At 58.0% G+C, this 26,436-nt stretch overlaps 2 protein-coding genes across 7 annotated transcripts in view; one reads left to right on the top strand and one right to left on the bottom strand.

Moving 5' to 3' along the window:
- QRICH2 (glutamine rich 2) overlaps positions 1-9,053 on the top strand; it is a 36,004-nt gene extending 26,951 nt beyond the window's left edge. For 3 of the 5 annotated variants that reach the window (XM_081791115.1, XM_081791113.1, XM_081791116.1), the window contains 12 exons: positions 1,470-1,724; positions 2,480-2,602; positions 2,703-2,777; positions 2,986-3,150; positions 3,268-3,389; positions 4,057-4,122; positions 4,412-4,513; positions 5,315-5,518; positions 5,877-6,024; positions 6,414-6,501; positions 7,225-7,365; positions 8,833-9,053. In XM_081791115.1, the coding sequence (XP_081647241.1) occupies positions 1,470-1,724; positions 2,480-2,602; positions 2,703-2,777; positions 2,986-3,150; positions 3,268-3,389; positions 4,057-4,122; positions 4,412-4,513; positions 5,315-5,518; positions 5,877-6,024; positions 6,414-6,501; positions 7,225-7,365; positions 8,833-9,023 (1,680 nt within the window). In that variant the 3' untranslated portion in view covers positions 9,024-9,053. Of the gene's footprint in view, positions 1-1,469; positions 1,725-2,479; positions 2,603-2,702; positions 2,778-2,985; positions 3,151-3,267; positions 3,390-4,056; positions 4,123-4,411; positions 4,514-5,314; positions 5,519-5,876; positions 6,025-6,413; positions 6,502-7,224; positions 7,366-8,832 lie in introns of those variants that run through there. The other 2 variants (XM_081791114.1, XM_081791117.1) reach the window with 2 other exon arrangements.
- A 2,628-nt stretch (positions 9,054-11,681) lies between these two features.
- On the bottom strand, positions 11,682-17,405 carry UBALD2 (UBA like domain containing 2). 2 transcript variants are annotated; one of them, XM_060645309.3, is made up of 3 exons: positions 16,998-17,405; positions 16,691-16,753; positions 11,682-12,815 (listed from the first exon to the last, which is right to left on the bottom strand). In XM_060645309.3, the coding sequence occupies exons 1-3, from the start codon at positions 17,115-17,117 to the stop codon at positions 12,495-12,497; spliced, it is 504 nt and encodes a 167-aa protein (XP_060501292.1). In that variant the 5' UTR covers positions 17,118-17,405; the 3' UTR covers positions 11,682-12,494. The 2 variants fall into 2 exon arrangements, with proteins under 2 accessions (XP_060501292.1, XP_060501293.1); XM_060645310.3 differs by having other exon boundaries at positions 11,682-12,812.
- Positions 17,406-26,436: the final 9,031 nt, after the last annotated feature.

The raw sequence follows: 26,436 nt of genomic DNA, 5'->3' as shown, positions 1-26,436 counted from the left end.
CAAGGGGACTCATGTCAGGAGCCCTTCGGTGCTGGAGGCCCCATTCTGGGCCATTTCCAAGTTTGCCAGAGCACCTGCGTGTTCCATTTCGTGACCCCAAAGCCAGCTGTCCAGTGTGGGGCCTGAGGAGCAGCAGATGTGTCCCAGAGTCGTCACTCCAAAGCTCATGTCTGAGCTTAGCCACCTCTGGGCTGTCAGGGGTGGGAGTGGGAGGGCATATTCAGAGAGAAGCCGCTCCCTGCTGGGCCGGCCTGGCCTCCTGCCACAGCCTCTTCGAGGCCCCAGCCTCCACACTCCCGATTCTCCAGCCACCTGGGCTTCCCACGTTTCTCTGAACACACTGCCGCTCTCCCTGGAATGTCCCTGCCACCCCTTCTTACCCAAACGACTGCTACTCGTTCTTCCCAACTCCACTGCATCATCCTCTCTTCTAGAATTAATCCATCCTTTTTATCCCAGGGGCCCTTTGACATGCTATCATGGGCTCTTCAGAAGAGTGTGGGCTCTTCTGGGCGCGAGCAAGAGTCTCACTGAGCTCAGGCAAAAGGGAGCTCGGTTGAAAGGGCACGGGGTTACGGGGGCTGGGAAAGAGCAGAACCTCCAGGGGGCAGTCTCACCGGGGGGCCCCCGCTTGTCTGTCTTTCTGTGTCTGTTTCTGTGTGTACCTGTGCCTCTGTGTCCCTGTTCTTCTCCATTTCTCTCAAATACCTCCACATCTCTCTTCCGCGGGACTCTCGGCCAGCTTTCTTATCTCTCACACACGGCCCACAGTGGCTGCCAAGGCCCGACAACGTCGCACACTTCCAAGAGGGGGTTAGATTGGCCCAGCCCCTCTCTGAGCCAGGCAAAAGGTCAAATGCCTGTGGGACTGGCTGCCCCCAAATCGGGTGCTGACCCGAGACCAGTCCTTTGTGGTGACAAACCGGGGCTGTGGGGAACAGAAGAGAGCAGGAGAGCCAGTGGAAGGAACCTGCTCCCGCCCAGACCGTGAGAGACCCCCGCAGCACAAGTAGCTCTGACCCCACTGATTTATTGTTACCGACACGCTGGATGGGGACAGAGCATGTGTGAGCCCACCCCTCCCGTCGCCAGGGCCTGGAGCCGTGTCTGTGTGTCGTCGGGCTCCTCTCAGTGTTTGTGGACTGGCTAACTGACATCACCACCCTAGGGTTTAGCTAGAAGAGCTATGTCCTTGCCTTGACTCAATGAGCCGGCTGGAGAAAGGTCCCGAAACCTCCCTCCTGCAAGGGTTTTATTCAGCATTAATGCTTCACTCCCTGAACACCATATTCACTACTTAAAGGACAGGCACTGGGCATCTCCCATCGGCCGCACTCTCTGTGAGGCTGCAGCGACCGCCTGCATCGCACAGGCCAGGGGCAGAAAGCACACGCTAGCAGTGGCAGTGTGGACAGAAGGTGGCCGTGCCTCACTCACCGCCCTGCACCTGCCTTCTCGCCCGCGCCCAGCTGGACAAGCTCAGGACGATCATCGAGAGCATGCTGGCCTCATCCTCCACGCTGCTGTCCATGAGCATGACTCCTCGCGAGATCCTAACGGCCTCGGCACCTAGCCAGATCGACCCTGAGACCGCCTGCCCGGCCTGCAGCCTGGACCTGGGCCATCAGGTCAGCATGCTGGTGCAGCGTTACGAGCAGCTCCAGGACATGGTCACCAATCTGGCTGCCACCCGGCCCTCCAAGAAAGCCAAGCTGCAGAGCCAGGTGATTCCCGCTGGCCTCCCTCCTCGTGTGGCCACACGCGGCCCCCAGCGGGGGAGCCACAGCTCAGAGGCCCACAGAGCAGGGAGTGGCTGGTGGAGCTTTAACGGGCCTGAGGGCCAGTTTTCCATTGTGGAGCTCTTTATTGACCCCACAACAGTCCCAGGTCCTTTCACGGGGTCACAGTGGGGGCAGCAACAGAGCTGGCTCTGGGGACAGGAGACCACGGGGAAGAGCTGGCTCCGTAGGGGTGGGACGGCAGAGCTGGCTGAGGTGAAGAGCCAGGTATTCGTGTGCCTCGGGGACGCTGGCATAGCTTTAGGGCTCATTAAGTCCCCTTCATGCCAGCCTTCCAGCACCTTTCTTAATTCCCCACAGAAGGGCAGGCTTGCTGGTGGGGGCAGGGACGGGCACAAGTCCCTGAGTCCTACCTCTTGGACTCTGGAGTTCAGATCCAGCTCAGGGCAGATGGGGAGACCGTAGGCCACATCCCAGCTCTCGGGGGCCACTCCGGAGCCTCTCCATCGCCTGTTCTGGTCTCCCCCAAAGGGGGGCCAGTTCCCTGGAGGCTAGTCCGTGGGGAGGTGGGAGACTGAAGCTCACGTCCAGTTAGGGGGACACTTGGAAAAGAGCAGAGAGCCTCCCCACTGCAGGGGGCAACTGCGGAGGAGAGCCAGAAAGGGGTCTGAAGTCAGCGTCACCTGCTGGGCGATAATTTAAGGGGCGGCGCCCAACACCTGTGTGCCACCTCCCCGCAGGACGAAGAGCTGCTGGGCCACATCCAGAGCGCCATCCTGCAGGTACAGGGCGACTGCGAGAAACTCAACATCACCACCGGCAGCCTCATCGAGGACCATCGGCAGAAGCAGAAGGACATTGACGTGAGGGGCCGGCGGGGCGGCTGGGGGGCGGGGGGGGGGGGGGGGGGGGGTGAGGCCGTTCACTTCCCGCTCCTCATCCTCTGCTCCCTCGGCCTCCCAGGTGTTGTACCAGGGTCTGGAGAAGCTCGAGAAGGAGAAGGCCAACAGGGAGCACCTGGAGATGGAGATTGACGTGGTAAGGGCCCGGCCTGGAAGAGCCACCTGTGTCCCAGGAGATCTCGCCGGTCGTTCTCTGGAAGCTCTGGAAGGCCGGGAGGGGAGGAGCCTATTGGGGCGGGGGAAGGGGGCGGAGCTCAACGTCCAGGGTTGATGCCTCAGGGCAATGCGGCCCCTCCGGGGCTCCCTCTCCCATCTGGGGGACCCCCTCCTCTCTTCACGGCCAGAAAGCTGACAAGAGTGCCCTGGAGGCCAAAGTGAGCCGGGTCCAGTTTGACGCCACCACGGAGCAGCTGAACCACATGATGCAGCAGCTGATGTCTAAAATGAGCGGGCAGGAGCGGGACTGGCAGAAAATGCTGGACAAGCTGCTGGTGGAGATGGACAGCAAGGTGAGGGCAGATGGCAGTTCGTCTCCAGGTGCCGCAGATCGCCCCCCCCCCCACCGTCCCCCCCCCCCCCGAACCCCGCCTTCCCGGAGCTCACCGGTGGCCCACCCCGGCCCGCAGCTGGACCGCCTGGAGCTGGACCCCGTGAAGCAGTTGCTGGAGGACCGGTGGAAAGCCTTGCGGCAACAGCTTAAAGAGCGCCCTCCCCTCTACCAGGCGGACGAGGCAGCGGCCATGCGGAAGTGAGGCCTGGCCCACGCGTGGGGGCGGGGTTGGCACACGCTGCGGACTGGGGGGGGGGGGGGGGGGTCCTGGGGGGTCCCCAGATGAACAGCTCCCACGCAGTGTGCGCTGGGAGGATGGCCGATCCCACTGGACCACCCCAAAGTTGGCGTGACCGAATCTGAGAGCTCGAAAAGCTCTTCCAGCTCAGGCTAGTGACGACCGCGGTGGACAAAGGGAGGGGAGAGAGGCTAAGGCTTCCGGGTAGCGGGCGAGCTCCGCTGGGTCGCTGTGACAGGGAGGGGCCCAAGGTCCCCAGGTCTGAGCCTGGTCCCGGGGGGGCCCAGCCCACAGCAGGCTCGAATCCCAGGATCTCCACTCCTGGCCGCCAGAGGGCCCCCGAGGTTCACACAGGTCCTCAGGGACCCTCTGAAACCGGCCGGCCGGCTTTGGGTTAGGACAGGTGGGTGCTGGGTGAGCGCCCAGCAGCAGGCACGTCTAGAAGCTAGTGGGTTTCCCAGGGAACAGGGCTGGATCTGCCTCTGGGGGCTTGGGGTCTGCCACCCCGGTGAGCCGAGCTTCCAGCCGCCTGGCCTGCAGGGGGCCAAGCCCTTCTGCGTTCTCCTCTCCCATTCCAGAGCCCCCGGGCAGGGCTCTCACCCTCTGTGTGTATCCCACTCCCCACAGGCAGCTCTTGGCACATTTCCACTGCCTCTCGTGCGACCGTCCCTTGGAGACACCTGTGACCGGACAGTGAGTGCTTCCCCCCTGGCCAACCCCAGCTGGTGGCCATAATGAGGGCGGGCACAGGGGGCTGTATCTCGCCCGTTCCCTACCTGCCTCCGAGTCTTGTCCTCCCTCGTCTCGTCTCCTCTCCCACGGGTCCATTCCTGTATGCCTGACTGCTTGCCGGCCCTCCGACCTGCCCTCCGCCAGACCCTGGACAGGAAGGCTCCGCAGGCACGTAGAACGTGGAGTGCCAGATTTGGACGATGGGATTTCTCACTCTCCAACCCTCCTCCTCCCCTCTGTCCCTGCCCAGAATTATCCCTGTGATTCCCATGGGCCCAGGCCTGCCCGGGCACCGTTCCATCCGCCCCTACACGGTCTTTGAACTGGAGCAGATCCGGCAGCAGAGCCGCAAGTACGGACGGGGCAGCGGGGTCCCCTTTGCAGGGGAGGCAGGGGCCGAGGCTGGAGGGTGGGTGTGGAGGGCTCCTTCTCCTGGCTGGGACGGTGGGAGCCACTAGAGTACTTTCTGGGCTAGCCCCCCCCCCCCACCCCACCCCAGCTCTTCGCAGAAGGAGTAAGAGTGATCTTACTTGCCTTGGCGTAATCACCTGCCTTGGAGTCCCTGTTGGGGGTCCCGGTGGGACATTGCCAAGGGTGCTGGCTGGCTGGGGGAGCTCCTCTTTACCTCCCCGTACCCCCCAGATGCTTCAGCTGTCTCAGCAACCCCAGCACGGTGGGGGGAAGGCAGGGGTCCGACATCAGCCAGCCAGAGGGTTGGCTCAGTGAATGTGGGGGGAGAAGGTGGGGACATACTGCACGCGCCCTCAGGCTCCTGCCCTCCTCCCCACTGCGTTTCCTCCTCCCAAGGCTGGGGGTTCCGCAGTAAGGATGGTTTCAAACTGCACTTTGGAGCCCTATAGGTGTTCCACGTAGGCAAGGCCAAGTGTGCGGGGCCAAGGACCCCCAGCCTTAGCTGGAGTCGCTGGGCTTCTCCCCATCTGGCTCTTCCGCACCATCTCATCTCAGGAATCCTTCCCGGGGAAGCCTGGCTGTGGTCCCTCAGGGTGCTAGGGAAAGGGCTCCTGCCCACACACGGTCCTGTTTAGAGAGGCATAAAGAGAGGGAGGGGGCCAGGGTCTGTGTGAGTGTGGGCTCAGGTGGCTGCAGTCGCCTGACCCCTCCATCTGCCTGCACCACCACCCCCCCCCCCCAGCCTAAAGCTGGGCTGTGCCCCCTTCCCTCGGGGCGACTTGGCGCACACAGAGCGGAGCGTGGGACGCCTGCGCACCATGCACTCCAAGATGCTGATGGACATTGAGAAGGTGCAGATCCACTTTGGAGGCTCAGTCAAGGCCAGCAGCCAGATGATCCGTGAGCTGCTTCAGGCCCAGTGCCTGAGCTCCCCCTGCCACAGACGGTAGGACCCCCGGGACCGGCCCCCCGGCCCCCCATGGGGCTCGGCTTCGGCCCGCCCACGGCACGGCCCTGTGAATGTCTCACCCACTGCTGGGGGAAGCCCTGCCAGAGAGGGAGGGAGGGAGAGTGCGTGTGGGTGTGCGTGCGCATGGGGGGGGGGGGGCGGTGAGGGGGAGAAAGAGTGGTCTTCAGGGTCGCTCTCCTCATGCATTCGCCCCTTCCCATCCCTTGCTCCTGCCCTGGCTCCCAGAGACACCCCCCCTCCGCCCCCACCGCCCCGGCCCAAGACAACTGCCCCATCCCCTTAGGTGTGTCCCAGGTCACAGCTGCTCCCGGTGACCCTGCTGTCCTCATCGCAGGGTGCCAGACATGGCCGACTACACCTACTCGAGCGCGCCTCGGCGCTGCGGGGGCAGCCACACCCTCACCTACCCCTACCGCCGCAACCGCCTGCAGCACCTGTCACAGGGCCTGTACCCCACCGAGGAGATCCAGATCGCCATGAAGGTTGGGGGTGCTGCCTGGGAGCAGGGCCCTGACATGACCCCGAATTCTCCAGTCATTCTGGAAAAACCACCGCCAGTCGCCAGAAGGGCGGATGACCAGCCCTCTGCCTTGAGGCCCCTTCTTAAACAGTCCCAGCTAAAGCCTCTGGTCCTCGTGCCTCGTTGGGAGAAATGGCATCCTGGCCGCCGGCCCATCTGGCACCCCCACCCTCACCGTGGGCCCTCCCTTCACCCTGGTGCTGCCAGAGCCCGGGGGAGGGTTCTGAGCACTGTCGGGTGCCGGGAGTCGGGAGAGGACGTCACTCGGTGCCCCAGGCCCTCGTGGAGGAAGGACCAGAGGGCGAGCCCTAAGGTGCCGCATGGTAACGGATGCCCCGCCCGTCCCCACAGCATGATGAGGTGGATATCTTGGGCCTGGATGGACATATTTACAAGGGACGGATAGATACAAGGCTGCCGGGCATCCCGAGCAAAGACAGTGAGTGTCCAGCTGGCCCGGAAGCTCCTCAGCCTCCTTGCTCAAGGGTCCCCGGGGTTCTGTCCAGTTCCTGGAAGGCCATGGGGCCACTGGATCTGGCTGCCTGCCTTCCTCTGCAGCCTCCCCGATCCCAAGCGTTCAGGGCTCTGAAAGCTCCAGGTCAGTGTTGCGGGTGGGGGACAGCTGTCCGGCCTCAGCCGACGAGCTGGGACATCACGGCCACGTATTTATGCCAGGCTCCCTCTCCTCGCTGCCTCAGCCCCTGTTCCAGCACCACCGGGGCCGAGTTCCTACCCCTTTTTCAAAGCCCAAAATGCTCCTCCTGAGCCCCCCACCACTCAGTGAATCTCCCGTCCCCATGATGCCCACCTCCAGTTGGCCAGACCTGCGGGGCCCTGTTGATCCCCCCCCCCCCCCCACTCCCCACCTGGTCTCAGAGCCACGTGTGCACCTGTCTCGCTGCCTCCCCTCCTCAACTGTGAGCCCCGGTCAGAACTCACCCCGCACTCAAGACGGGGCTGGTGCGCGTGGGTCCTCAGAGGATATCTGGGCGGGTGGACGGATGGACGGACGGACGCAGGAACGAATGGTGTGCTTACAAGGACCCCAGTTGGGGCCGGCCATGACCATCTGCCCTGCAGCCCACTCCAGGTCCCCACGGGGCCCCGCAGAGCTCTCCCTCGGTGTCTCAGAACTGACCCTCCCATCCTCTGTCCCCACCAGCCCCGGTCTCAGCTTCGGGGATGACAAAGCACAAGGCCAAGCAGCCCCGGCCGCACACGCACCGGCAGCAGTCTCTCAGCGACAGCAGCCAGCTGCCCTCCCGGCCACAAAGTGCTCAGATGCTGGCTGGCAACAATTCAGGTAGCTTCCCTCCGGCTGGAGCCTCCTTCCAGGTGGCCCCACCACTGCCCTCCTCCCCCGGGGCCTCTCTTCCTTGCCCTGCCGGCCCCCTTTCCGGCCCAGGCCTGGTAGCTGCCCTTAATTCCCTGGAGAGAGGAAGCGCCTGGAAGCTGAGAGACGGGATGGGAGGGAGGAGAGAGAAAATCCGTCTTTACTGAGTTCTCCACACACGCCAGGTCTGTGGGGTAGATGCCGTTACTCTCCCCATCTCGCTGAACCGGAAATAGGGGCAGGGCTATAGCCCAAGGCTCTGGGTCCAGGCCCAAGCCACACCCCCCAAGCCCTCATCCCCACCCCTACCCCACCCCCCCACCGCACTCCTGTGTGTTCACGCTCCTGGAGCTAGTGCTCAGCTCTGCGCGGCAGCTGGTGGGCACGGGCGGTTCTCCCCACCGAGAATCCCTCCTTCTGACCCTGTCTGGCGAGGAGCTTCTCCTCACTCCCGGGCCTGAAAGGTCCTTAGAGTCCCTGTTCTCCCCTGAGGGGCTAAATCCCACCTGAAAGTCTGGGGGGGGGGCGCTCGGGGCCCCCAGGGTCCAGCCACATGTGGGGGCCAGAGAAGGACACTGGCCTGGAGCCACGAGGCCAGATCACTTTCAAGTGACTCTGAGCAAGCCTCCCCCCTCTCCAGACCTGTTTCCTCATCTGTCCATAAAGGGGCGCTGCTGGATTGGTGCCCTTAGTGTCACGGCCCCCAAGAAAGGGGATCTGAATGTGAGGGCTCCTCACCAGCTGGGCCACTGTGAGGAGCTTTACATGTAGGAACGAGTTCTAGTCGTTAGCCTCACTTAGAGCTGAGAAAACAGGCACAGAGAGGTTCAGGTACTTGCCCAAGGTCACACAGGGAGGAAGCAGCAGAACTAAATTCTTAGGAATTCCAGCCTAAGTTGGCTGCCTCCAGAACCTGCGCTGGTAACAGAGGGTAGCAGGGTGGGGTAGAGGACTCAGTAGCGGACGGAGGGTGCAGGTCTGTGACCCTGGCTTCCAAAACGGTTTTTGTGGGGGAACTCTGCTTCCTTCTCCCTGGCATCCCACTGTCCACCGTGAGGGCACCTCAAATGCTACGGGAGCAGGAGAGGGGGGCAGGGCAGTCTTAGGAGAAACTCCTGCACCTATTTATGTGAATATTGCCTAAATAGTCCCTGTATTAATAGAGGAAACATTACTTAAGAGGCAGGCTCTTGGCCACTGACGGAGAGCCTGATTATTTTTAACTCATGGAGATTATAAAGGAGCTTTGCTCGGGAGCTCCAATGAGGGCTTGCGCTGAGCACCCCAGCCCGACGGGCCCCCTCTCTGGCGTTATGCCCCCACTTGCCTGGCTAGTGGGGCGGCTCCTGACGTCCCCGGGCTCTGGGCGAGCTGGGGAGGGCTGTGGCGGGCTGCAGCGGGTGTGGGCAGTGAGACAGAGCCGCCCGTGTCTCCCAGCTCCTTCCCATCAGCGCAAAGACAGACCCGTCTCCTCCGAGGGGCTCCTCTCCCAGCCGAATGTGGCCCACCCGCCCAGCCCCAGCGAGATGGGAAACCGGCCGGCGGATGTGGACGCGCACCTGGATGTCCCGCCGGGGGAGGGTCTCGAGGAGCCCACCCGGGGGCCGAGGTCCACCACTGCTCACTGAGCAAAGCTACAAATAAATGTTTAGGAAGAAGCTTGGGGCAGCGAGGCTTCTCTGGTCTGAGCTCAGGAAGATGGGGTGGAAAGGGAGGGGCCCCTGCAGGCCAGGCACCTCCAGACTGCCCCCAGGTCCGGGGGCGGGGGGCTTCTCTTGGAGAACCAGGAATGACCTGTAGCCTGGGAATTAGACCGCGACCCCCTCACCCAACAGATGAAGCTGCCCTCCAAGGGCTTCAGGAGGGCTGAGCATTGCACCAGGGGTCGGCCGGGGCAGCAGAGGCCAGACCCCAGCTCACTCTGGACCTCAGCTGGGCCTGGAGGCTGCGGCCTTCCCGTCTGGGCCCACTGGGGCTTTGTGGAGAGGTTGGGGCTCCCAGTGTCTGTACCTTGAAGCAGAGGTGAGGGTGGCAGCCGGCAGCCGCTCCCCCACGGATGGCTCTGGCAGTGCCCAGCTCCTGGCACGGCGTCCCAGGGGGGACCAGTGCGCCCGGGAAGGTTCCCGCTCGCTGTCCTGTGCAGTGTACCCTTGGGTGGCTGCTGCAGAGGCAAGCAGGGGCTTAGACGAGGCGGGGGGCGGGGGTGGGGGGGGGCGGTGCTGCCTGGCTGGCCTAGGCCGGTTCCCTGTTCCCCTCCTCCCTCCCCAGGGAGACGGAGAAGTGTGTCAGGAGGGGGTTAGCCTGGTGACGGCCATTTGCCAGGTGGCCTCGAGGCCTAGCCCTTGTCCTGCTCCAGCTTGCTCGGCTCCACCAGCCCCAAACAGACAAGAGAGCTCTCACCGCTATCCCGAGTCCTTTGTGCTAAAGGTCCCGGCAGGTCTGAGGGGACAGAGGGGCAAGGGCAGGGCTGAGCTCAGCAGGTACAGCAATCGCAAGGGAGGAGCACCCCCCCCCCCCCAACCCCGGGCAGGGGGCCGCCCTCACACTAAGGCCTCTGAAGTCCTGAGAGCAGTTTTAACCATCTTCAGGTCTGTTCTCACGGCCCGCCCCCCCCCCCCCCCCGCCCCAGTCCCCATCTCCCCGACATGGGAAAGGGATGTCTGACACCGGAGGCCTGCTTTACGGTGTGAGAAGATGGGGTGACAAATCACACCGTAAAGGAAAGTGTGGCAGGAAACTGCCCAAAAAAGGGTTTCTCCCCAGTTCCATGTGGGCAAGCGGAGGGTGGGGTTGGCTCCCCGCGGGAGGGGACGTCCCCCTCCTGTCCCCATCTCCTGAGATGCTTTCACCTTCACGCATCATGCAGTGCATGACCTAATGCTCCGGACGAGAGGAGGGGAGCAGCTTGAACCCCGGGGCCCGGGGTGTGGGGTCCCGGATTCACAGCCGGTGCCCTTTTCTCCTGGAGCAGGAGGCAGGGGAGGGCCAGCCCCTCTGCTCCTGCTCGGGCTCCCATTTCGCACCCTGAGAAATGTCAGAAGGTTGCTGGCTCCGTGTCCCTGGCCTAGAATCCAAACTCACCAGCTTGGCAGGGAAGGGCGGCGGCAGCAGGACAGCCGGCCCGCCGCACCCAGGCCTCCCCCGCGCCCACGAAAGGACAGGGAATGGAGGCCCACCCTCCTCCCCGCACCTGGGCCGGCCGCCCACCCTCACCCGGGCTGTGGTCCCGAGGCCACCCACGTGCCCCGCAGGGACTTCCCCTGGCAGTCCGGGAAAGCACAGGTGGGCTGGCTGGTGGGGGGAGGCCAGGAGGAGCCCCAGGGGTTTCCAACCAGGAAACAAAACCGAAAGGACGGACCCGGCCCCTAAACCATCACAAGCAGAGGGGAGCTGCTACAGGGTTCCCAGCGAGAGAAGGTGCGGGAAGACCCAGGAGCGGGGCGGGCTGGCTTAGCAGGCATTGGGCGTGAACTCCCAGACCTTCCTGTCCCCAAGCTACAGCGGGGGCCCACTCCCGGGCTCTGGCTGCTCAGAGGGAGAAAACAAGCTCTTGGGGGACAAGGGACTCAAGGTAGCATCCCTCCTCTCCAGCATGAGGCTCACGGAGGAGCCCCGACCCTGGGGCCAGCCACCCACTCCTCCAGCCAGCTAATAGGCTCCTGCCGCCCAGACCACCCGCACGGCAGGGTCACCTGAGGAAGGGGCCCACTGGGCCAGGAATCTCTGCCTCCACTCTACTGCCTGGAGGCTGTGGGGAAGGTCCTAACAAAAGGAGGTCAGTTCCTGTGGGGACACATCCCGTCTCTCTGGATCCTTGACAGCCTGGGCTGACCTTTGGGGTATGGCCAGTCAACACGCACCCAGGGACAGGCTACCCCGAAGAAGGCCGAGGACAGAATACTAGGGATGGGTCCAGACTGGGGGCAGGGGCAGAGGATAGGGCTGCCACCAAGTGGAGGGGTAGCTCCCCTCACCGCGGACAAGACAAAGGCTCCAGGGCTGAGCACCAGCCACTCCCCACTGCCAAGGGCCAAGGGGAGAGGGGAGAGGGTCACGGTCACCAAGTCAGGCCCCGTCTCCCCTTCTCCCTTCCATACTCAACGGGACCCAGCCTGTCCTCTCAACGCCGGGGTCTGGACACCCCTCCTCAGAATATCCAGCCCAGCCACCTAGCAAGGAAGCCCTTCCCCTCCAACCACAGCACAGCCGGGGCGCCCCGGCCCCTCTTCCCCAGGAGAGCGCTTTTTTCCTACCAAGGCAAATAAAGGCACCGCAAACCAGGAAAGTTAGAAAAGTCTCTTTTTAAGTCTTTAAATTAAAATTTCACCCTGGTGAGATGATCGATTTGGGAACTAAATCCAAAGGCAAGCTCTCCACTCTGTCACCCACTCGGACGGGACGCACAGCGGGAGAGGCAGGGTGGCCGTGGAGAATCGGGTCCCCCGGCTAGGCAGAGCCTGGGCCTTTGACCCAAGCCGGCTCCTTAGTTCCGCACAAGCCCCGCACATCCAGCTGGAGATGGGGGGACCCCGGGAGCTGCGGGGCCGCTGAGGAAGCCGGGGTGGGGAGAGCGCCCCATGGCGAGGAGACCTCCACCCCTCCGGCCGCCGGGCACTTCTGGGAGCCCCTGCCGCCGCGGAACTCCTTGGAGTGGCTCCACGGGGGTCCTCTTCTGATTCCAGAAGGCATGACCTCTGAGAGGAGGCAGCTAGCAAGATACCTGGCCCCCAAGCACCTGCCCCGGCACCAGGGGTGGAGGGAGGGGTGCCGGCCCAAAGGGGAGGACGCTCCGGCCCTTCCCTGCTGACCCCGACCAGCCAGCTCCATTCTCATACATTAGTTACATTTATATATTTATATATTATAGTTATATATTAAAAAGAGAAAAAACTTGCCTGAAGAGAAACTCCTGAAGGACCCAAGTGGCTCAGGAAGTTTACTAGCCCCGCCCCCCCCACAACAATTCTTTTTATAAAATCTTCCAGTGCGATCTTCAGGAAACCCCCGCCCGCCCCAGCTCCCCCCACCCTGGCCCTCCTGTGTCTCCGCGACCCTGGGCTGCCCCCCAGCTCCAGCCCAGCGCCTGGCAGCATCCAGTGTCATCTCTGGCCATCCATGGCGGCCATGGCTTTCTGCTGGGAGCCCCCCTGCTGTGCTCCGGGGGGCCACGTGGGCTGTGGGTGGTGCAGGTGGTGGAAGCTGTGGGCCGTGGGCGAGGAGGGTGGGATCCAAGAGGCCTGGTGGCCAGGGGGGGACGAGGCCCAGAAGGGGCTGAAGTTTGCAGGGGGGGAGCAGGCCACGGCCGTCATGGGGCCGTTGCCGCTCTGCAAGCCCTCCGAGGCACGAAGCTTGGAGAACATGGCCAGTGCATCAGGAAAGTTGGGCGGCGTGGCAGGTGTGTTGCTGGGGGTGCACATCTGCTGGAAGAGAACACAGGTGTGGGGAGGGTTACCGGCACACTCCCCGCCCCCAACGTGGAGCCACGCCCCCTGGACCGGAGCCTTCCGGTGGCGCTCCCCCAAGGCCAGCCCCTCCGTTATTCCCATTTTCCAGTCCACGAGGAGCTTCTACAGGAAAAAGCACCCTTTCCACCCTGAGCCAGTCACTACACACAAACCCCAACGATTTTCATCAAAACCAAAGAGAGTTTCATGATGCCAGGCAGCGACATCCCGAGGAGCGTCGGAAGTAAAGGGTTAATTCCAACCAGAAGCTAGGGTGTCAGATTCAAGTGAGGACAAGAGAGCAGCCCGGGACACCATTGCTTAGCGCCTCACCCTGGGTAAGAAACCAGCTGGCTCCCTCAATAATCCGCCCTCAGATGTTCTGAGGTTGTTGCTCAAAGGAAGGCGGCCAGACCCAGGGTCTCCCTCCGCTGCCCAGAAGCTACCCTTTCTCAGTGTCTGGGTTGGTTCGGCACTAACAGCACCAGCCAGCAGGCCCTGGACACTTTGTTATCCCACTTCTCACGACGCCAGGGCACAGATGGGGAAACTGAGGCCTGGAGCTCAAGTCAAGTGACCGAGGCACATCCACCGCGCAGACTACAAGCTGAGAAGATGGGATTCCCAGGCTCGAATTCCTGGGGGTGGGGGTAGGGGTGGGGTCCCAGATCTGCGGGACCCAGCTCTTAATCTCTACCCAACCCTGAGTCATCTGCACTTAGAGTTAAGTACAACTTCATGCCTCGGCTCCCGGAGGACAAAAACCAGGGAGGGATTTGGGTTTCCCGTGTCCCCAGCATCTCTCCCATGATGTGGCAGCCAGAGGCTGCCAGAAGTCTCAGCCTGTTCTGTCCCTCAGCCGGCCTCCTGGGGGCACCTTTACAAACACCGCAAAACCTGCTGTCTTCTGCCACGACCCTGGGAGGGAAACCCCCCCGAACTCTCCAGTATCCGCCACCCTTTCTGATCAGGGACCCCCGCCTGGAAGGGCCAAGGGCTGGGGTAGCCTGGCGGACTCTCCCCGCCTATGGGGGGAGGGGGGGGAGGGGTAGTGCAGCGTGGTGGGGCTGAGGGTGCCACCTAGAAGTGTCCCACAGGGGCACGCGGCCCGGGGCAGCAGAGAGCAAGGCCTTACACAAAGCCTGCTCTGACCTCACCAGCAGCTTCTCCCTTTCCGGGGAGGCCAGGAGAGTACTTCTTTGAATTTCTCCTAATTTTAGCAACACCAGCCCCTCCCCCAGGCACGGGGCTGGGGGGGCGGGGGAGACAAGACTCTAGGGTTCTTCACCTCGCAGAGGGCGCTTTCACAGCTCTGCTTTTAAATCCCAGGCAGAAATGAGGAGGGAGAAGCAGTCCTATTAACTGGGCCAGCTCCCTACCGGCAGCTAGGGAGCACCAACCATTGTCTTCCTCAGGGGCGGCCGCAAGGGCTCCCAGCAGGCCCGGCCCCACCCAGACCGACCGCTTCCCTCCTCCCTTCTGTTCCCCGCCCCCCACCCCAGGGCTGACTTCTCGGCAGCAGGAAACAATGAATGGGGGGTGGGGGTAGAGGCCAATTGCATCACAGCATCGTGACTTCCCCAGTTGACCAAGCCAGCGAAGCTTGGCCTCCGCGACCCACCCCGCTGCAGAGAATGGTCTGGCTCGCGGGGACCGGGTGCATCCCGTGCCCACCTGGCTGGGTGAGCTCCTGCAAGTTCCTTCACCTTTCTGAGGTTCTCTCTCTCTACTTTGGTAAACGCGGGGGTTTGGACCCCATGCTCCCGAAGCCCCTGCAGCTCCTTGCTTCTAACAACTGTGGACGAAGCTTCCAGCCCTCAAGCACACCCAGTGTCCACTTCACCCTGCTTGCCATGCAGTGCCTCACTCTTAGAGCTGCCCAAAGCCCCCCACCCACACCCCCACCCTGGTCTGGGAAGATGCCTATAGCTGTGTGACTGTACAGTAATTTACAGGACAATCATTTGTCAGCTACCTGTGCCCTGGGTCACTTCTGGTATTATGCCACTACTGTTCTCTTTGTTGTTAAGTTTCTTCCTTGGATTCTCTCTAAAATTAGACTCCTTGAGGGCAGGAATGGCATTCTCCACTGTGCTGATTAAGTACTCAATACATGGCGGGCTGATGGATACCCGAGATTATAAAGTCTGTTACAAAATCTGCCGCCTGCCTTGAGGGAAGCTTTTAAGAGATTATAATCCCTGGGCGCCTGGCTGGCTCAGTTGAAAGAGCCTGGGACTCCTGATCTCGGGGCTGTGAGTTCCAGCCTCACGTGGGGTATAGCGATGGAGAGGGAGAGGGAGAGGGAGAGGGAGAGGGAGAGGGAGAGGGAGAGGGAGAGGGAGAGAGAGAGAGAGACAGAGAGGGAGGGAGAGAGGGAGATTATAATCCCTTGGGATTTGCAGAGAAGGAACTACAGGACCTAAAAGGGCCGCTAGTCCCAGCTCTCCCTGTTCACTGCACCACAAAATGCTTGTTCTGGAAGCCCCTGGGCTTTCTGGAATGGCTACAGTTGGTGGAGCAAACCCCAAGGCTCTTGTGAGAGATGAGAGGCAGGGGGCTCCCAGGTTCTAGTGCAAGGTGGAAGCCAGAGCTTTCCCATGGTCACACGCAGGGCAAGGTCTCCTGGAGAGGACCCCTCACGGTTTATACAAGGAACCTGGCCTTAGCTGCCACAGCCCTGCAGCCGGCACAATTCTCCCCTCATATTCCAAGACGTTTTTTGTCCTTTGATTTATATACAGCATAAACCATTCCAAGCTGAGAAGCTGGTTAAAAGGTCAAGACAGACCCTTCCACTTGTCCTTTCACCTAGATGAAAACAGGGCCCCAAGGATAAGACACAACACAGAACCACGTGCAGCTTCTCCAGGAAAGGGAGCAGCTGAGAAGGGAGCCATGGGCAAGGACACCAAGTGTTAAAATGCCAAAAATGTACTCCAAAAGCCACAACAGATCTCCTGGGGAATAATGTTTTACAATCCCTACTGCGGAGCCCGGTCCCTCCCCGCCAACCCCCCCCCCCCCCCAACAGAGCTAATAGGTAACTAGGGGTGGGGAGGGAAAGGCATTCAAGCCTCTAAAGTGAAAGCTTCGTCCTGCGCCCCTGGAAAGCAGGACACCCCCGCCGGCCAGGAGGGCAAAGCCTCAGGCCCCGGGGGGCCGGCTTGGAAAAGAAAGCAAACCCGGACCCCAACCGCTTCTGTTTCCTGTACTTTTATGTGTCTTTACGTACTGGGGTTAAATGCAAATTCTTGTCCTTATCTGGTCTAAATCCGTATGTCCTCCACGCTCAGGGCAAGTCCCTTTTCCAACAACAGGAAAGAGTGAACATACCTCTCCGGGTAGAGCCTAGCGCTACCCGAGCCTGGGTGGATTTATCCCTTTCCTGTTCCCTGCAGGGCTGGGTTGTTTGGCTGGGGTGCGGGGCGGGGGGGGAGCTCTCCGCAAACACAGACGCCCCAGCTCCCAGCCCCCCTCAGGGTCCTTCACCCGGGCTCCCAGTTTTCCCAGACGACCCGTTACCATCCCATCCGAGCCCCCTCCCCATCCCCCGGCCATCCCGGCCCCCGGCCCCGCGGAGCGCTCCCGGCCCAGGCCCGAGGTCGAGGTACAGTCGCCTGGGAGGCCGGCCCACGAAGTTGGGCGAGCCAGCCGGCCCCGGGAGCCGCTCTTTCCTGGAAGACATTTTGGCTCTTTGTTTACATCGCGGCGCGGCGCTCCCCGGCAACATGGCTGTCACCGCCCGCGGCTGACAGCGGCCCCCGGCCCGCGCCCTCGGCTCCGGGCGAGCTGCGGGCCGGGGTGCGCGCCCGCGCCGCGCCCGCCCGCCGGCACCCGGCCCCGCTTACCATCTGGTGGTGGTGGTGGCCGTTGGGAATGTTGGTTTCTTGGAAAAACGTGCTCAGGGCGGTCTGCGGACAAACACAGCGGCAGGGCGGCGGTTAACGGGGACGGGGGCGGGAAGCCACCCCCACCCCCCACCATCGGCCCCCGGCCGACCCGTCGGCCCCGCGGGCAGGGCCCCTCCGCGCCGCCCCCGGCCCCGGGCCCGCGCCCCACGCGACACCTCCCGGCCGCGGATCGCCTGACGGGGCGACACAAATAGAGCGCCCCCCTCCCCGGCGCCGCGCGCCCCGGGCCTCGACCCGCGCGCACCTCGAACTGCCAGTGGGCCGCCTGCAGCAGCTGCTTCGCCTGGTCGGCCGCGCACCCCGCGGCCAGCACGAACTGGTTGATCATGACCTGGTGCCGCAGCTCGTCCATGTTCACCGACATGGCTCCGGCCGCCGCGCGACTCCGGCTCGGCGGCCGCGGGAGGCCGGCCGCTCTCGGCTCGCGCTCGCCGCCCGCCCGCCCGCGGCCTCCGGACCCCTAGCCGCCCGCCGCCCGTCCGGCGACTGTCCCGGCCCGGCTCCCGCGGCAGCCGACACCACAAACAACGGCGCGGGGCGGGGCCGCTGTCCCAACGTTCGGGGGCCGCGAGCCGCCGCCGCTGATTGGCCCGCGCCGCTCGGCCTGCGCCCGGCTCCGGTGCGGACGTTCGATTCGAATCCTGCGGCCTGCGGCCCGCACTGTTTCTCTTTTCGCCCGGCCGCGCCCATTGGCGGAGCTCGGCGCCGTGGAGCCGCCCGGCATTGGTCGGCCGCTGTGTTTTGGCTCTTCCGGGCTCCTGGTTGGCCGCGGCCGGGAGTTTGGGGCGGAGCCGCGCTCGTTGATTGGCCTCCCGTGGGCCTGTTTGAACTCAACTTGAAAACCTTGAGTGTCTGCTGATTGGCCGAGGGCCCTGTGTTTGCTGTTGTAGGCTTGGGGGTGGTGCGGCCAAGTTCATTCATTACTTCATTGAAACTGTACATGCTCAGCTGGAAAAGCAAGACAGAGTGGCTTTGACTCATTTCCTCTGAAAGATGTGGTCATCTCGAGAAACAGAATGATCAAAATAGAAAACAGAGGCTTTGCAGCTGCTCAAGTCTCAAAGTTGTTTATTTTTTTAAAACTTTCGAACAGCTCTCCTTTTTTTTAGCCTTTTATTGAAATATAAGCTACCTGCTTTCTGCCTTTCGATCATTACCCTCCCCAAAGGCCAAACAAACTTTTCCTAGTTTTTAGACCAAAAACTTTTGCTCTCTAAAGATATAAACCGATGTTAACATACACTAAGTATAATTGCAAGGGGGGAAAAATGAGACTTTCTCAGTCACTAATAGCCCAAGCTGCAAATTTTTTTTTCCTTAAATCAATTGGCCTAGCTGAAGCTAAATTCCTACCATCTTTTTGAATACAGTGTTCCTATATGGCTACTGGCTCTCAACCCTAGCCATTTAAAAACCAGATTTGTTTATATGTGCTGAGCTATCATCTTCTGGATAAAAATTTGGCTTTTAGGGGCACGTGGTTGGCTCAGTAGGAAGAGCGAGCCACTCTTGATTTCAGGGTTGTGAGTTCAAGCTCCAGGTTGGGTGTAGAGATAACTTAAAAATAATATCTTAAAAAAAAAGGATTGACCTTCAAGGCTTTGTTTGGGTATTGTGGGGTGGGGAAAGAACTAGGAGTTTAAGTGGATTAAGGAAGGGACAGAGAAGTTAGGAAGGTAAATATTACTAGGGATTCACTGTTAGAATTTCAGTTTCTGAAAAACTTGGTAAGTTTTGGATCTGAAATACCAATTACACGCTATGTTTAAATTAGTTCAGGGTTGGGGCACCTGGGTGGCTCAGTTAGGCGTCCGACTTCAGCTCATGTCAGGATCTCCCGGTTCGTGGGTTCCAGCCTCCGCATCAGGCTCTGCGCTGACAGCTCACAGCTCAGAGCCTGGAGCCTGCTTCAGATTCTGTCTCCCTTTCTCTCCGCCCCTCCCCCACTCGTGCTGTATCTGTATCTCTCTCTCTCAAAAATAAAATATTACGTTAAAAAAAAAAATTTTTTTTTTAAATCAGTTAAGAGTCTGCAAAATAGGAGGCTGGAAGAAAGCAAGCCACGGGTCTATTTTGACTTTGCCTAAACCGGATTTAAGTCTCTAGCTAAGAAAACCTGACCATATAAAAAAATAAAAATAAGAAAGAAATTACACCCAGTGTTTATGTCCTGATGTAAAACGGCCCCAGCCTCGCGTGTTACAGTGAGCTTATCCCGTTCCGTCTTTTTGTTTGTTTACTTGCTTGTTTGTTTATTTTGAAGGGGAAGGAGTCAGCGCTTTGCTTCTTTCGCCATAATTAAGTGCACATGGGCTGAGACCCAGCGTGGCTGGAGAGTCGAGCACAGCTCGCAGCCCTTCCCTTCCAGTAATTGCAAGGTGAAAACAAAAGTGAGCAGCCAGCAGCTTGTATTGCCAGGGAGCTCAGGCCACAAGCAGCCTCAGAACAAGGAAGTACTGTCATTGTGGGGCTCTAGTTTTCACAAGTACATACAGGCGGCAAACGTGTCAGGACCGTGAGTGGTAGGATTTCCCCGGGCAGAGGCATCTCAGCCTGCAGGAGCCCTTAGGTCTTAATGAAGAAATTCTCCAGAAAGACGAGAATCCTGAAAACGCCAAGGTTGCCAAGCCTTCCCCTGCCCCCACCCCCACGCCGGCTCTCGAGGCAGTTAATTCTGAAGGTTTCTTCAAGGTTTACCATTGACAGGTACCCTGATCACAGCTGTGGGCACCTGAGAAAGGCATAGAGGACAAGGCGCGCCCCCCCCCCCCAAGCCAGAGGGGCTCCGCTTGTGTGTGCGTAAGGCCACTCAGGGCAGAGAGAGGGAGAGCCACCGAGTTCTGCCTCTGACTTGTGGCCGTGAGAGGTGGAAATGCTCTGTCAATACTTTGGCTTCTGAGTCTCTGGTTGGAGATGAGGGGGGGGGGGTGGGTAGGGCGTCTTCTTCCCAGGCTGGCTAACATAGGAGTGTCCCTGTCCTGGGAGCGCAGGGAGAATGAATGAGGTCATGTTTGTAGAGGGCTTTGAGCTGCCGGGATAAAAGCGACTCTCCAAGTGCAAGGTATTATTAACTGAAGGTATCATTATTTTAATCTGAGAGGACCATGTGCAGCAGGTAAAACAGAGCCATAAAAACATGCCCATTAATAACAAAACAGTAGGAGCCTCCGAAGGAACAAACTCTTGGTCCCATCAATGGTCTGAACTCCAGAACGAGCCGTGATGTGGCACCTGGAAGAGAGACAGACCTAGCCAGTATTTCCTCGGGCGGCTCACGAGGAAATTGTGAATGTAAGCCGGCGAGTGCTGAGACTGGGTGCTGAGACAGGACAGCAACAGCTGGACCGCAGCAAACCACTGCCGCCTACCCGGCACTTCTTGTGGGCCAGGCACCTTTCTAAGAGTTCGACGTCAGCGGACTCATTTCAAGCCACACAATCCGGAGTCCCCTAGCACCAGCTGGGCAGGTAAGGCACCTGGGAGGGGAGGAGCCTCCCCAAGGTCACAGTAGTAAGCAGTGGGGCGAGGCATTGGCTCCAGACTAGTTCCAGAACCTCGAGGTAACCCGTTACAGCACACGGCCCGCTTTCGTGCCGGAGTGGTTGCCCTTTTCACACGAGGGCTGTCAGGGACATTGGGATTTCCACTGAGTGGACCCCCGATGGGGAAAAGGGGGCATCAGCTGGCGGAGGAGGGGAAGGGCGGGCTCAGCAAGTGGGGCTCAGGTACTGACAGGTGTGGGATGGCTCCCTTCCCCCGTCTCGGACTTCCCATGCTATTTATTGCTAGCTTTTGTTTGCTTAACACAACCTATTTCGTGCTACTCCTTTTCGGTGGAAATGTATGCTGTATCTACTATATGGAAGGTTCGGTTGACTTTGCCACTTTGAAGCGTGAAGTTCTTTCTGGTCTGTCTCCTTAAAGAGGATGGGGACTAGTACAGGAGTGCTTCCTCTACTCCAGGCAAATCCTAGTTCTCTGTGATAACTGAGATTTGTGTTTGTGGAGAAGGTACTATGAACCCAGCTCTGTGCTGACTCCTTTGTTTGAATTACTTGATCTAACACAACAACCCAGTGAGGTGGGAAACCCTGTACACCCCCAATTAGCAAGTGAGAAAAGCAGGATCAGAGAGGTTAAGTGACTTGCTCTAGGTCACTCAGCTAGCTCAGAGTGGAACTGAGCTCTGAACTCAGGTACCTGTGTTTGCACCCATACCTGGTGCTCTTAAATATCACATGCTACTTTCTAGCCCTGCCTACCCCCCTGGAATCCACTTTAGCTTCTCCCTTAGTGGTACTAAAAGGATCAGATTGAAAAGCTTGTCTGCATTGCTGGAAGTAGCCGGTAGGTCAAGTCCATTCCCAGGGTGATGCGTTCTTGCTGGTTTATACCAGATTACCTTTTCACCAAATGTCACATGTCCCACAAGGGACAAAGGCCGTACCACTCCCAACATAGTTAATGGCATTTCCCAAAAGCAGCCCTGATGGCCTGTACTCTCTGTCCTATGCCAGCCCAGCGATAAGGAGGCCCTGCCCCTGCTTGCCAGGTATGTCTCACTGTAAGTGAGGCTCTGGCAACTTTTCGAAGGGACACCAGAAGCTAGGTCTTTGCCTAGGGGGAGAGAAAGGCAGGGCAGAGAGACAACTTTCCTTTTTAAAAAAAATTTTTTTAGATATTTATTAATTTTTGAGAGACAGCACAAGTAGGGGAGGAGGGGAGAGAGAGAGAGAGAGAGAGAGACAGAATCTGAAGCAGGCTCCAGGCTCTGAGCTGTCAGCACAGAGCCCGACGCAGGGCTCGAACTGACAAAGCATGGGATCCTGACCCGAGCCAAAGTCAGAAGCTCAACCGACCCCTGACCCACCCTTTGATTGATTGATTGACTTCTGAGAAATATATCATACACCAAGAGTTTGTGCATAATCTATGCACAGTTCGAAGAATATCGATCACCCACACACCCAACGTAGAACTTAAGATGTCCAAGACTAGCACCTTTGAAAACGTTCCTAAGAGCTTCTCCAAATGCATACCTTTCTTTCTTTCCCAGAAAGACTCCTAAGCCTCAAATTTGCATTAATCATTCCCTTGCTTTTCTTTGTCATTTAATCCTGTATGTAGGTATCTCCAAACAATGCGCTGTGGGTGTGACTGATTGGATTGCTTCCTTTGCAGAAGTGGCTCGCCCCTTTTGGGTGCTCAGTCTCTCCCTCTATTAATTCTGCTGGGTGAGCTCAGTGGACCCTCCTTACCAATATGGGTCGCTGGCAGATGGGGCTGGCTCTCTTGTCCTCTTTTCCATGACCCCAGACAGCAGCTCTGATCCAAACTAGCATCACAGCTGGTAAGGAGATAGGGAGGCTCCTTTGAGGAGGAAGAAGCGAAGCTGGGAAGGAGTGGGGTAGGTAGAAAGGAGAACGAAAGGTATTTTTCAGAACAGGAAACAGTGCTAACCATAGCACAGAAGTTACTTTGAAAGCGAGTGTATAGCGAGGACTGTTCGGGGCATCTGTTGGGAGACAGTGGGGTAGGGGTGACGTTAAGCTTGGATGGGCAAATGTTAGCGTGGGCAGTGGGGGAGGAGGGTGGTTAGTATCCTTTCCTTTATTCCCCCCAAATGGCACATGCTTTCTCAAGGTGCTGCAGAGACTCCTGAAGTTAATCAGGTTAGGCTGAGCTATGTCGAGGTCGCTGCAATCCTAAAATTCTGCTTCTCACCAATACAAGTTTGGTAACTCTCAAGAACTGCCCTCTGGGCAGGGACATGATGATCCAGACTGTGGGAGTTTCCACATGTTGTAGCTCCCAGTTTGTAAACTCCAGCCCTTGGGCGGCTGCCCGTTTTTTCAAATAAAGTTTTATTGGAACACGGCTACCCATTATTTGTTTCTGTGTTATCTGTGACTGCTTTTATCCTACAGCAGAGCCGAATGGTTGTGGGATGGATCACAAAGCCTAAAAGGTTTCCGATCTGTCCTTGGTGCTACGTGGAACCTTCCGCAGGCAGGCAGCGAGAGTGCTGGAGAGTCAAGCCTTGGCAATGCCTTGCTTTAGCCTGAAAGTAACACACCTCTGTTCATGGTTCCTTGTCCAGAAGGATCACACGGCCTCTCCTAACTCAGGGGGAAGCAAGAAGTAGGGGAGCCCGGAGTACTGATGAGCATTAGTCTAAACAACCACCATTGGGCTCTTCTTCCACAGGCACCAGACTGTTGGGCAGTGAGGATGAGCCTATTTTTACCTGTTTATCTCTAAATCCCAGAGCTGCAGAGGGATTTTAAATTGCAGAGGACTCAGCAGAGCGGAGGGCAATGTTGAAGAGGTCTGGAATTTCTGATGAGATGTGGCTTGAGGTTTCAGAAATTTTCAGGAACACAGGAAGTCAGGGTACACGAAAAAAAAAAAAAAGCTAGCAAGTCCTGGAAGAGAAGCATTTGATTGAAATAAATACCCTGATCTTTTTTTTTTTTTTTTTTTTTTTTGCAAATTTAGCAATGATAGGTGCCCTTCTTCAGGAACACAGGGCACCTTGGGGCAAAGGATACACTCGTGCTATTTCCTGACCCCAAAAGCCCAGGCCACACAGATCATTTTTTTGGACCAAGCATGGGTGCTGTAAATAAACACAGGACAGTCTTCTGCATAAAGAGGAAGGAAGTATTTGCTGAGAACGAGAGCACTGGGTTGTACATAACAGAATTGGGAAACCACCAGAATGTTCCTCAGCAGCAGCAGCATCCATGACTAGCATGCCCCTGGGGCCTGAGAGCAGTCAGGGAAAATGCCATGTCCTTGCACTTCAGGAGCCTCCAGACCAGAGCTGCCCCACTGACCGCATTGTGTATGGAGCCCAGCCATCGGAAGGGATTCCTTAAGAAGACAGGGCGTCTGTCCAGGCCTGGAGACGGTTACAAAGCACAGGGTCCACAGAGTTTATAGGAGGTTATTCGTCCGCCGGAGCTCTTGGAGAGAAGTTGAAGGCCAAAAAGGATTTCTAAAGGGGGTTTGGAGCATCACGCTCGTTGAAAAATGGTCCTAAAAAATACAAAGCGTCCTAATTCAGATAAGGCGATGATGTAGAAGGAAGTAGGTAGGATAAAGAAGACAGGTTAAATATGGAGAGAGGCAAGGTGGGGCTGGAGGGAAGTCCCCATGCATCGTCTCTTATTACTGGTGGCACTGCAGAGAGAGCCACTCTGCTGGCTTGGTGACCAGCAGGCCTGGCCCTGGACCAGGGTACCCATGGAAGCTGGTAGGACAGGCAATCTGTGGGGAAGACTGGGGACTTTGGGCTCAGATGAGCCTCAGGCAAGTTCTTGCTCCCTACCCGCAGTTGAGGGAGCCTCAGTTTCCCCATCTGGGATATGGGAGCATTATCTCTTAGTTTTGGTTTAAAGATTAAATGAAATAATCTATTCGAGAAATGCTTAGATGGAGTGATTGCTCAAAAATGATTATTCTGGGGCGCCTGGGTGGTGCCGACTCTGGATTTTAGGTCAGGTTCATGAGTTCAAGCCCCACATTGGGCTCTGCACTGACAGCACGGAGCCTGCTTGGGATTCTCTGTCTCCCTCTTTCTCTGCCCCTCCCTGCTCGCTTTCTATCACTCTCTCTCACAAAATAAATTAAAAAATAAACATTAAAAAAAAATGGTTATTCTTTAGGGCTCTTGGCTGGCTCCACCCGTAGAGCCTACAACTCTTGATCTCAGGGTCGTGAGTTCGAGCCCCACATTAGGTGCAGAGATTCCTTACAAGTAAAAAAAAATTTTTTTTCTTGAAAAAAAAAAAGATTACTCTTCATATGTATTTCAATAACTATGTATGTAATGAGTACTTATATATGGGAAACAATGTGTCCAGTCCTTGTGTGTATGTAGAGGGGGTGAATTCGAAGAAACCTAACACCAGGAGTGGGCGGTAAACGGGCGCAGGGAGTGGGCGAAGCCCTGATACACAGCATTTGATGGTTTCTGTGGTTTAAATAGTCTCATTACGGCCAATTTCAAGCTACTGACAGTTTAACAACTGGCTGGCAAAACTCCTGAACAATCAGCTCTAGAGAGCAGGCCCCAACCCAATGAGCTTTTTCTCCAGTTAGCAAATGACACATAAGTGAAAAGTTAACATTAGAGACGCACGGATACACCCTCCCCCTGCCTGTCCACAGAGGGCTGATCCAGATTGTAGGAGCTAGAGGGCTATTTAGGGTGGCAATCGCTGAGTGTAGGGACTCAGGCTGCTGCATTTTGAGGAGGAAAAAACCTGGCTTTTTCTCTGGCCATTCAGCAGCGTGATGGGGGAGATGTGTCCCTGGCGTTTGGAGTTCCAATGGGCACGGGAAGATGGTATCTCAGGGGATCCAACCCCTGGGCTCTGCCTTCAGCCAAGGGGGATGCCAACCTGTTTTACCACGTGCATTCTGAAGGCAGGGTCTGGAATGCACCTCCTGGCTCTGAAATCCTGACTTCTGACATAAAAAAATACCTTTAAAATGCAACCACTCCACAACAAAAACAGAGAGGGACAAAAACCATAAAGAGACTCTTAACCATAGAGGACAAACTGATGATGGTTGCTGGAGGGGAGTGGGCAGGGGGATGGGCTTAAGCAGGGCACTTGTGATGAGCACTGGGTGTTATATGTAAGTGATGAATCACTAAATTCTGCTCCTGAAACCAGTACTACATGATATGTTAACTAACTTGAATTTAAATAAAATCTTGGAAAGAAAAAAAGCCCTAGCACAGTTCCTGGCATAGAGCATGTTCTCAATAAATGCTAACTTTTTTTTTTTTTTTTTGAGAGAGAGAGATTGAGAGAGAGAGAGAGAGAGATCGAGTACACACACTCAAGCTGGGAATGGAAAGAGGGAGAGCGAGAATCCCAAGCAGGCTCTAAGCTCAGTGAGGAGCCTGACTCGGGGCTCCGTCCACGAGCTGTGAAATCATGACCCGATCTGAAATCAAGAGTCTCATGTTCAACCAACTGAGCCACCAAGGCACGCCCCACCCCCACCATTTTTATTTTTATTTATTTTTTTTAATTTATTTTTTTTAACATTTTTATTTATTTTTGAGACAGGGAGAGACAGAGCATGAACGGGGGAGGGTCAGAGAGAGGGAGACACAGAATCTGAAACAGGCTCAAGGCTCTGAGCTGTCAGCACAGAGCCCGACGCGGGGCTCGAACTCATGGACTGTGAGATCATGACCTGAGCCGAAGACGGCCGCTTAACCGACTGAGCCACCCAGGCCCCCCCCCCCACCATTTTTAGAACGCTAACTTAATTAAAAAAAATTTTTTTTAACACTTATTCGTTTTTTTGAGAGACAGAGAAAGACAAAGTGAGAGTCAGGGAGGGGCAGAAAGAGAGGGAGACACAGAATATGAAGCTGGCTCCAGGCTCTGAGCTGTCAGCACAGAGCCGGATGCGGGACTCGAACACATGAACCGTGAGATCATGACCTGAGCTGAGGTTGGACACTTAACTGACTGAGCCACCCAGGCGCCCTCCCCCCCCCCCCCCCGATGTTTTTAAATGTGTATTTATTTTTGAGACAGAGAGAGAGAGACAGATCATGAGCAGGGGAGGGACACAGAGAGAGAGAGAGAGAGAGAGAGAGGGAGACACAGAATCCAAAGCAGGCTCCAGGCTCTGAGCTGTCAGCACAGAGC

This window comes from Panthera onca, chromosome E1, assembly GCF_046562875.1.
Source record: "Panthera onca isolate mPanOnc1 chromosome E1, mPanOnc1 haplotype 2, whole genome shotgun sequence".
Lineage (NCBI taxonomy): Eukaryota > Metazoa > Chordata > Mammalia > Carnivora > Felidae > Panthera > Panthera onca.
This window is presented reverse-complemented; position numbering and strand designations above follow the sequence as displayed.